Genomic DNA, 11414 nt, shown 5'->3' with positions numbered 1-11414 from the left:
ATATAAAAAATAAATTTAAAAAAACAAAAACAAAACACACCCTCGGCGGTTAGGAGGCAGATGATTGCTCCTTACAAGGGAAAATTCCCTCCAATTATAGCAATCAGAATAAATATCTCCAGAAAACAAGTACCATGGCTTTCCACTTAGGGTCACAGACACATATATCTGACAGATTTTTGAAGCCAAAGCCAGGACAGACAATAAACAGAAAAAAGGTCATAAAGGAAAGACTGAAATTAAACTCTAGTCCCCAACAGGTCATGATTTCAGGATCCCCTTAAAGGGGTTATCCTGTGCTACAAAAACATGGCCACCCCCCCCCCCCTTGTCCCCAGATTGGGTAGGGTTTCAAACTCAGTTCCATTGAAGTAAACGGAGGTTAATTGCAAACTGCACCTGAACTGGAGACGAGAGGGGGAAAAGTGGCCATGTTTTTGTAGCACAGGATAACCCCTTTAATGTTTCACAAGTGATATAAATATAGTTAGTACATTGGGTGCCCTCTGTATAGGAAATCCTGAAATCATTAAATGTTGGTGGTTTTTAAGGGCTGGTGGTAAAGGGAACCAGTCACCCCAGATCTTGTTTTATGATCAATACAAAAACCGCTCCAGTGGTCGTCACTGTTCTCTTGCTAAAGAACCAGCTGGGAGACAAAAGCAGTGCTAGTAAACAAAGCAAACCCTATATAGTGCTAAAACAGAGCAGGTAATGGGGAACTGCAGTTCCTGACACAAACAGTGGTGGCAGCAGAGGGTCTGTGCCACCCCATACAGCTACCAGACGTATATTTGTAAACATAAAAAAGTATACACTTTAATAAATTTATAATGTTATATAACTTTATTATTTTTTTAAGCAATGCATTGAAAATATCTCCAGAGTACCCCTTTCAAAGACAGTGGTTTCTAAAAGAACAAGGTCAACCACTGGAGAAAACAAAGCTAGACTGGCGGAGGGCAGAAACCACTCAAAATGTGACCTACATAAAGAATGGCAAACTAGCGCTAGGGTGAAACACAGCTGAAGAGCAGTCACAGTGCCCTCCAACTCCTATCTACTGCCGAATGGGTCTTCAATGTACAGGCGACTACCAGAATAGGAACATAGAGCAATAGAAGGTGGCCTGGTCTGATGGCACCAAGATGCCCTATAGGAAAAAGGTAGGCCTGTGGAGCTGGTGTGATGCTCCGGGCAAAAACCTCAGGTCCCAGAGGCTTTGTGGACAATACTGTGACATGTATGACCAACTTTAACATTTCTTCACACCAAGTCCTCCTCATGGCAGCAGGGACAGTGCCCAACCACACTGCAACAATGTTTAGGAATGAAGAAAATGGCAAAGAGCTCAAGGTGTTGACTTGGCCTCCCCAGATCTCAGGCTGATCAATCAGGGGTGAGATGCATACAGCAGTACCTTGGTTTAAGAGTAACTTGAATTGAGAACGTTTTGCAAGAAGAGCTCACGTTTTTTTTAAAATTGTAACTTGGTTTAAGAGCATTGCTTTGGTTTAAGAGCTCCCTGTACTGGGTGGGAGGGAAGTGGAGGAGGGGCTTGGTCTGCATAGCGGGGTCTACAGCCCTGTACTCTGACCCAGGAATTCTACCTCACCTTCCAAATCATAGAAGATCCACTTCAGGCTGGGGCTTGCATCAGGGGACAGGACTGTGGAGGTAATCTCTTCATCGCTGTAACCCCTCTCTCCCTGGACAGAGAGCGCTGCATTTATGTGTTCACATATGTCACATATGCCCTGCTCATTCCTTCATGCTCCCTGCAGTCTCTGTCCGCCCTTGTGTTTCTCATCCTCTCTATTACTGGACAGTAACTTATAATATCACAGATTCTGCTGTTTTGAATGTTTGTTTCATCTGTTTTACATGTTATTTAGAATAATAAATCATTATTTTTGGGGTGTGGAACCAATTGTCTGCATTTCTATGATTTCTTATGGGAAATCTGCTTTGGTTTTAGAGTGGATTTGGATTACAAGCATAGTCCCGGAACGAATTATGCTCTTAATCCAAAGCAGCACTGTAAATGTACAGGACATGAAGTACCTGCTGCAAAAAAAAAAACAAAAAACAAAAAAAAAACCAACAACAAACAAACACACATAGGACACCTTCAGAGGTCTTGTACAGTCCTAGTCAAACCTGTATTGGTAGCAGGAGGGGGACTACACAATGTAAGGCAGGTTCCATATAGGTGCATAGTCTACAATACTTTTGTAAAAAGTAGTCTAAAATATATAATTTTTTTTATTTTTTAATACATGAGCATTTAAAGGACAACTCCGGCGGGACCCCCCCCCCCCCCCCAAAAAAAACAAAAAAAAAAAACAAAACAGACACCATACTCACCATCCCTCCGGTGACAATCGCCACTCCATTCGCCCGCCGTCCGCCTCACCATCATCTGCGTCCGCCGTCCAGCGATGTCTCTCGCTTCCGGGTCCATGAGAGAGAAAAGGCTGCCAGCGCGCTTGCGCACCGGCAGCCTTTTCATTGGCTGGAGCGCATCACATGGCTTCCAGCAAGCTCAGCCAATCAGGGCTGAGCAAGCTGGAAGCCATGTGATGCGCTCCAGCCAATGAAAAGGCTGCTGGTGCGCATGTGCACCAGCAGCCTTTTCTCTCCCATTCACTCTCAATGAAGACGCCGAAGAGGAAGAAGATCCGGACCGCCCCCCAGCTCTGACGTCACTTGACACCAGAGAAGAGGACAGTGACGACCGTAATAGGTAATGTATACATTCTTTAACTTCCGGGGTGGGGGGGTCGGAAAGTGGGGGAAGGGGGCCAGACCGGGTATTTAACCACATTACAAAGTTATATAACTTTGTAATGTGTGTTAAATAAGCCAAAACATTTTTTCGCCGGAGTTGTCCTTTAAAGGACACTTATGGGCAGGATGATTTTTTTTTTTCTTGTAAAAGTGCTGGGGAGGGGGAGGCTGAAATAAATAACGTTGTCTCACTTCCCCGGCTTCAGCGCTGATGCCGCATACCGCTTGCTCCGGTCCCCCTGGCAGCTTCCAGGTTAGAAGGGGGACCCAGGACATGACGTGTCAGGGTCGCTCAGCCAGTCAGTGGACGCAACAGGGTCCGGGGTCCCCTCTCTAACCAGGAAGCTGCTGGGGGACACAGCATCAGCGCTGGAGTCAGGGAGGAAAAAATAAAAAAAATAATTCGCCCTGCCCAGAGTTGTCCTTTAACGCACTAGATAGTTTTTGGCTTCGAAGTTGGCTGTCAGAGCTTTGTTTGAGAACCTTTAGAGCAGGGGTGGGGAACCTTTTCCATGTCGAGGGCCGGTCGGGCCTTAATAAAATCATTCAAGGGACGCACTCAATGTTATACCGTGCGCGGCAGTTAGTAGCAGGGGTTTGCAGCACCCGAACAAGGCAAAGTATTGTTCCCCTAATGCCCCTGCTATTGTAGTTAACCCTCTGTGATGCCCCTTGTACCTAATTTGAAACCTTAGTGATGCCCCTGGTAGCCTAGTTAACCCCCCAGCCATGTCCCTGGTAGCCTAGTTAACCCCCCAGTCATGTCCCTGGTGGCCTAGTTAACCCCCAGTGCCTGCCCCAAATGAAAAAAATAAACATCCCACTCACCTTTCCTCCGCTCCCACGCTGTCCAGGTCCTCTTCTCCCTCCTCTCTTCTGTGCCGGTCTTCTCCTGCAGGCGGCGCGCGATGAAATGACGTCATCGCGCGCGGCCCGCAGGAGTCAGAAGACGTGCGCCGCTCTGTGCCGCGCTGGTGAGCTCCTGCCTCACCAGCGCGGCGCACATCACAGGAGGGCAGGAGTTAGAAGACGTGCACCGCTCTGAGGGGAAGGAGCCGGCACTCACAGCATCCTCCTGGCAGCTGTCACAGACACAGGAGGATGCCGTGTGTGTCGGCTCTTTCTCCTCCAGAGCGGCGCATGTCACAGGGGAGCCGCGGGCCACATCCGGAGGTGTCAGGGGCCGGATGCGGCCCGCGGGCCGGAGGTTCCCCACCCCTGCTTTAGAGCTTCCCTTGTAGTAACTTGCTTCTTTATTAAAATTTATGTACGATTTCTCTCTATTCTCATAAATTAGACTTTTGGTTGATAAAAAAAAACAAACTCATTTTAGCACACGTCACTAACTGATCATGGTGCATGATATAAAAGGTTACAACATCCAGGCAATGATACAGTACGCCATGTTGTTTATTTGGAATAAAAGGGACACTTTTTACATACTAGAAAATAAAATTGAAAGTGTATGAATAAACTTGGTGTAATATTGTTTAACAGATTCTTCTGCTCTTTCCATCACATGGTGGGTTGCAAACATAAATTATCGCTCAGAAAAGCCTCAAAAGTCGACTCAATGACCGTACCTGAAGAGAAAAGAAGAATTAGTCATAGGAAGAGTCTGTTACAACAAATATCAAAACCCCAAAGGTGACACCATCCTGCTTTACAATGTTCACTATCAAAGTGCCCATAGTTGGAAGACATTTACAGATAAACCTTTCCATTGGTGGGACCATCTATAATCAAACGTTCAATATATAAGCTGGTTTCATTACTGATCTTCCTCTACATTAGCCATTTCCACCTGCGGTAGTTATGTCCTATCCAGAGCATGCACACAATAGGACATAACTATGATTGTGGGGGGGTCCGACCACAGTGGTTTTTTGGGGGTTGGATTTAGTTTGTGTAAAACACATGGCGATTAAGCATTTTTGCTGTGTATCTGCAGGTAATTCTCTATGATGTATTTCATAGCAGATTTTGACTTCCCCCATTTAAAGTCCATTGGGAAATTCCACAAAATAAGCCGACATTCTGCAGAATTAAAATTCATATACCAGGTCAGTTTCTATGACTATTTTACACAGATTATATCTACAGCATATGGATGACATCTGGTAACTTCTCATTCACTTTGCTTGTTCAAAAACAGACTTTGGAAAATGAAAAAAAAAAACAAAAAAAAAAAAAACACAAACAAACACAAAATTGTGTTATCGTCTATGAACACTGTATTATAACATCTCCAGTTCTGATAGTTAAGTTTGTTAGGAGGTCTAGATTATGCCCGGACTAGATGTACAGTAAAGTCAACTACAAAGTTTTAATAATACCCATGTTCAGATTTAGGGCGGGTTCACACTATGGAATTCTCGCGGACAATGTCCGCGGAATTCCGTCAGCTGTCCGCCCGCACATCTGGGCGCCTTTCCGCCGGCCCCATAGGCACCATTCTACGGGCCGGCGTATTCCGCTATACGCTGAAAGTAGTGTCATGTCACTTCTTTCAGCGGATCGCGGAATACGCCAGGCCATAGAATGAGGTCTATGGAGCCGGCGGAAAAGCGCGTGCCCGTGCGGTCGGACAGCTGACGGAATTCCGCGGACATTGTCCGCGAGAATTCCGTAGTGTGAACCCGCCCTTAGGCTGGGTACACACACAATTTATATATTATGTAAATTGCAAACTTTCTTTATTTCTACTGTTGATTTAGATTTTAAGCTCGGCGATGCTATAAGTAAAAATTGGTTTCAGGCAGATTAATAAATCCGGGTCAGTTTTTGGAACATATGTGGGTCAGTATTTCTTACCAAAACTAAGAGAAGGTCCAAAACACAGGAAGAGCATTTCTCAGTGTTGGCTCTACGCTTTGTTTTGGTAAAAATATGGACCAAAACCTGTGTGAAGGGTTTGAATGTGATCAGTTTAGGATAACGGTTGCGATAGACCATCTAGGGGACAACCGTACTAAGGGCCCGTTCACACTACCAAAAACAGGCGGAAATTCCAGGGCAGAACTCCCGCCCATGGACTCTGCTTAGGGTCCCACCTGCTATCTGTTTCTGTGCGATACCTTGTGTACCTCTGCGCAAAAAATTGACTTGTCAATTCTTTAGGCACAGAGGCATCCCACTGAAACAATCTGGAATCTGTCTTAACAGCAAAAATCTATCATGGCAGACTAGATCGCCCACTACATGGGCAGCCTTCTTTTGAGAAGTTAGAGGGGGCAGGAGGAGTTTGTATAACTCTGTTAAAATCTCCACCATACACTTAGAAGTCACTAAGGCTACTTACTTTTGAAATTCCCATTCTCTGTTATCTAATGGACAAACCTGCCGAGTTTTCAACCAGCGAGAGATGCAATGGAAATGGAATGCGTGCTGGAATAGACGGAACATTGTCATTAGTATCTGGATTACAGACAAGGACATCACTGCAATCAGTGACATGCAATTGGCTGCATATAGGGGGCTGAGGAGGTATGGTTTCAACACAGTGGCACCCATTTTTTAGTTCAATGAACTGATCCCAAATGACACTATACGAAGCCGCTTGTCGGCTCATGTATAAGGGATACCATGCTTTATAGGGCAGTTTGCAATCTGTTTATCCCTTTACCAAGCAGGGATCGCCCATGGTTTCCCAACTATCAGCTGTAAGTTGTTGAGACATCAAGCATCATTTTTTTCCAGGTCTACACAGATAGTGGTTGTCAACAACCCATCCAAAAAGGCAAGAGCCGAAAGAAGAGGAGAGGCGAAGCCATCCCATTGGCATCACTCTGTGTGGAAATAGAGATGCTGAACTTATCCTACAACCAACAGATGGCAACCAAGGCTGTAAGCGCTAATAGGGACAGAACTGAAAATATCAAACAAGATTCTCTATTCAGACAGGAGACTGCTCAGACAAGGAGTCACTTACATTGCACACTCCCCATGCCACCGTGCATTCCTCTGAAGTGGCCGATGCTTGGTTCGCTTGACATTCTATACCTATAGAGCAACGACAACACAATGTATTAATTAATTCCAGAGTCTTATACAAGCAATAGGGGCAACAGACAGGACATTACAAAATCAAAACACACTACATGAATAAGGGAAATGGTAGACTGGTACATTGGGATAGAGGACCGTGCCCGGAGGTCTTCTACTCTACAAGGTACAGGGAGGGAGACAGAAAGTAAAGTGCAGCCAGTCACAGTGTGATGCAGAATTATTATAGGTTGTAGCCTAGTTTGAAGAGATGGGTTTTCAGGTTACTTTTGATATGTGTTGGGGTAGAGAGCTCCAGAGCATGGGGGGGGAATGGAGGCTCAGGCAAAAATTTTGGAGGCGGTTGTGTTAGGTACAAACAAGGGGGAGAATAAAAGGAGACTGTGTAAGGGACGGTAGCAGGATATCAGGTCAGAGGTATATGGATGAGACAGGTTGTGGACGGCCTTGTACGTCATGGTCAACAATTTAAAGTTGATTCATTGAGTAATGGGAGCCAGTGAAGGGCTTGGCGGAGGGGATAGGTGGATTAGTCAGGCAGCAGATATAAGGATAGACTGGAGGAGGGTAAGGATGTTAGATGGAGGATGTTGCAGTATTCATAGCGGTAGATGATAGGAGCATGTACCAGCAGTTTGGTGGAGTCAGAGGAGAAAAGAGAGCAGATTCGGGAAGTGTTTTTCAAGTGAAGATGGTAGGAGGTGGTCATGGTCTGACTCTGTGGTTTAAAAGACAGGGCAGAGTCTAAAGTGACCCTAACGCAGCGGACTAGGGGGGGGCAAAGGAAAGAGTGCGGCCATTGACAGATTAGACGGAGGGGATGATTAGTTCTGTTTCGTTCATGTGGAGTTTTTGTAAATGGGAGGTGAAGGAGAAGATACAGCAAATAGACATTTACAAATTAATATGCTTTTTGTAAAAAAGGGAAGCATGTTTTACTTTTTTTTTTTTTAATATACTTAAAGTGTACCTGTCGTGAAGTATGCTGATCTGATAGGCCTAAATCCATTCTGCTGGGGAAAGTTCAGGTATCCATGGGTACGACCACACCGGGTGGTGACCCCATTCTGAGCCAAATAGGCTTGAGCAAAGTACTGTCCCGGCATGGCTATACTGATGGATACCTGAAATAAGACCGGGTGACGACCACCTCCTCAGGCTTAAAGGGCTGATATGGTTCCCTGGAGCAATGTATAAAGCTCCTGCAGCAGCCAAGGCACATACCGGCCACGGCCGTAGCAGGAGCTTTATACCGGGGAAAAATTACTTTTATTCCCCGGCTCATGACAGACACGGACAGGGAAGTAGTCATAATTTTTCCCCGGTATAAAGCTCCTGCTGCAGCCGTGGCTGGTATGTGCCTCGGCTGCTGCAGGAGCTTTATACATTGCTCCAGGGAACCATATCAGCCCAATTGAGCTGATTGGTTCCCTTTATAGAGGTTATCTGGTTAGGGAAAAGTTAGTTTATACATTTGCAAGTACATAGAAGAGCTTACACTTACCTCTCTGCACTCCCCCAGTGTCCTGCTGAGCACAGAGAGATAAGTGTAAGCGCTTTATTATTTTCTATATACTTGCCAACTTATGAACTGACTTTCCCCTAAACAGATAACCCCTTTAAAATTGGTATTACAGTGATTGATAAAGGGGAGACCCCTCACAATCCTCTGACCTTTGACCTAAATCTCCCAGCTGAAGGAGAGGGTCAGCACATTCACAATTCATTCTCTGAGTTTGCATACAGGGCTCATCTATACAGGCTGTCTGTGGCTCAGGCAGCATGAAATAAGAGGATTTGTCTTCAAAGACCACATTAAAAAACATTAAACAAAAATACCCTAACATGTGGGAACACAATTTATAAAGAGAATTCTCTTTGGCTGAAAGCATATAGGGTCTGATACTTACACAAGTCCATGATGTGGTTTCTGCAGATGGCGCAGTTGTCAACTACAATATCCCAGGCCCACAGAGCGACGGCGTTCCACTGAGCACGGAGAAAGAGAAAGAACATAGGTCTACAGGAAAATCTATATGCATGTCAAGACCATGGTCATATACTGTACCCCCCTGCTATACAGCGACTGACAGATCAGAACGTACAGTCAGGTAACGGCCAGGCAGGCGTATGTGAGAGGCTACAAGCATCATATGGAAAGTCTTGTAGCACAGAATCACATATTGAAGGGGTAGTTCACAAAAAAAAAAAATCTTTTCTTTAAAATCAACTGGTGCCAGAGATTTGTAATTTACTTCTATTAAAAAAAAAAAAATCTCCAGTCTTCCAGTACTTATCAGCTGCTGTGTGTCCTGCAGGAAGTGGTGTATTCTTCCCAGTCTGACACAATGCTCTCTACTGCCACCTCTGGCCAGGTCAAAAGCAAATCCCCATAGAAAAGCTCTTCTGCTCTCCAGATTGAAAACAAATACCACTTCCTGCGGGACATACCGTAGCTGACAAGTACTGGAAGACTTGAGATTTTGCCTGTGTGGAACACAAATTTTATATATTTTAAGCTATATGTTAATACACAATTCTGTCCTACTGTAAATCCCTTAGTATTCCAACATACAAGAGTGACGCAACTGGGATTTATGGAACATCTAAATATCTGGATCACAGGGTCATCATCACAGATTAACACTATGAACCCCTGTGCCGCCACCTCTGGGGGTTGTGACATCACAGGCCCCCTCAGCCAATCAGCAGCACAAACAGACCAGAAGAAAATGCAGCACTGTAACTATGTGAATAAGCAGGAAGTCACAAAGACAGAGGTCCTTGTTGCTGCAGGTACTGAGCGGCCAGAAATACACTGTATACCTTACTGCTTAAAGTGACTGTCCCACCAGGCCCAGGCTGAAGCACTGGAGGCGGCCGACCCACCCCCAGTGGGAAGAAACCACAGCCCCTCCATTAGAATCAATGGAACCCTATCATAGAGGGGCGGGGGTTTCCTCCCACTAAGGGTGGGTCGGCCGCCTCCAGTGCTTCAGCCTGGGCCTGGTGGTACAGTCACTTTAAAGGGCTACTCCAGTGAACTTTTTCTTTCAAGTCAACTGGTATCAGAAAGTGCCAGACATTGGTCATTTTCTTCAATAAAAAAAATCCAGTCTTCCAGTACTTATCAGCTGCTGTATGTCCTGCAGGAAGTGGGAGTGTATTCTTTCCAGTCAGGAGAGGTTTATTATGGGGAGTTGCTACTTCTCTTGACAGTACCTGACACGGACAGAGGTGGCAGCAAAGAGCACTGTGAATATACCACTTCCTGCAGGACATACAGAAGCTGATAAGTACTGGAAGACTGGAGATTGGTGGCACTTTCTGACACCAGTTGATTGGAAAGAATAGTTTTTTTTCGACTTAATTACAGTAGCACTAGCTGGGCTTGTGTTATGTGTACAGTATGGCCACTTACAGTACAGGAGCAGGGACTTTTTTCTTTGACAGGTGACCCTGCTTCTGTAAGTACTCTCTGTAGCACTGTATACCAATAGCATATGGTGCTATATGTCAAAACAGATCAGCATCCCATCAGAGATCAGTGATAACTTTTTTATAGCTTACCACTCAAAACGACAGGTTCACGGGCCAACCATGATGTACACAAGGTCCAGATACTGACTAGTTGTAGTTCCTCATGGTTGGCCCAGCTGTAGGGCTCACCACACAGCGCCACTCAGCGTCTGGCCCGGACACCTCTTATGTTATCTGAGGTCACGTGATTACCCGAGCACTGTCTATACGGCAGTAACACAAGGCTGTCCTCCTCACCCGGCGATGACTGGCAGAAAGCGCATGCGTTTAATAGCGTAGCGTGTAATAAACCGGATAGTAGAGACCCCGACAACGAGCTCCGGGTCCTACAAGGCTTCACTCACCTTCTTCACCTCGAACCGCTTCTTTCCGGCGCTGTTGTTGGCCCCGCTCGGTGTATCCACGTCCATTGCAGCAGCCATTTTGAACGCTAAAATTCCGGGATTTGAATGCGCATGCGCGGGCCGCCGCCGCACTCGCGTCATCTCCATGTGACTGTTTTCTTAAAGGCGCTGTCAGGGTGGGCGGGGGCTGTGCGTGCGAGTGGGCGGAGCCTAGCAACAAGGAAGGGAGGAATGGTCGCCCATAGATCATCACTGTTCTTGTGTGACAACTATGGGCGGTCATAGAAAATCCTGAGTGTGTGTTATAGACGGACAGGCCTGCCGAGAAAGCCTATGATATATAAGGGAACTGAATGCTTTGCAGCCATGAGATATCTGAGGACTATGAAACTGCCCTCTAATATGTTAGTGGGATCTTACTGATGCAGGGTGGGCATGGGCGCTGTTCACACTGTGTGGCTGAACTATTTTTCAGCCCCATAGAGAAAAAATTGAGGGCAGGGTCAAGTTCGCAGGTATAATGCACATATAATGTATTTCGGGTCTGTGCACACCTGAAACGTGTTAGTTGTGCGATTTTCCTCAGACTTTTATCCATAGGAGCTTAGAAGATTGTCAGATTGGTCCATATACCCTGCCCTCATGTATTATTTCCTTCCCTATTACCTTAGATTAGATATATGTGATTTCCAGGCAGGTTTACCACATCTGCTAAAAGTGTGTTCAAAGCATCTA

General features: G+C 45.6%; 1 protein-coding gene across 1 annotated transcript; it reads right to left on the bottom strand.

Moving 5' to 3' along the window:
• Window positions 1–4182: 4182 nt before the first annotated feature.
• RBX1 (ring-box 1) lies at window positions 4183–10790 on the bottom strand. Its single transcript, XM_069968938.1, has 5 exons — window positions 10680–10790; window positions 8706–8784; window positions 6722–6792; window positions 6092–6177; window positions 4183–4373 (listed from the first exon to the last, which is right to left on the bottom strand). The coding sequence occupies exons 1-5, from the start codon at window positions 10755–10757 to the stop codon at window positions 4361–4363; spliced, it is 327 nt and encodes a 108-aa protein (XP_069825039.1). The 5' UTR covers window positions 10758–10790; the 3' UTR covers window positions 4183–4360.
• Window positions 10791–11414: the final 624 nt, after the last annotated feature.

This window comes from Dendropsophus ebraccatus, chromosome 4 (genome assembly GCF_027789765.1).
Source record: "Dendropsophus ebraccatus isolate aDenEbr1 chromosome 4, aDenEbr1.pat, whole genome shotgun sequence".
Lineage (NCBI taxonomy): Eukaryota > Metazoa > Chordata > Amphibia > Anura > Hylidae > Dendropsophus > Dendropsophus ebraccatus.
The sequence above is the reverse complement of the archived record's forward strand: the minus strand, read 5'-3'. Positions and strand labels throughout refer to the sequence as shown.

Coding starts and splice junctions, on each gene's coding strand:
- RBX1 (XM_069968938.1), bottom strand. CDS start 10,757: ATGGCTGCTGCAATGGACGTGGATACACCGAGCGGGGCCAACAACAGC. Junction 6,793..8,705: donor AAACCACATCATGGACTTGT/GTAAGTATCAGA, acceptor GTTGCTCTATAG/GTATAGAATGTCAAGCGAAC. Junction 6,178..6,721: donor TGGCATGGGGAGTGTGCAAT/GTAAGTGACTCC, acceptor CGTCTATTCCAG/CACGCATTCCATTTCCATTG.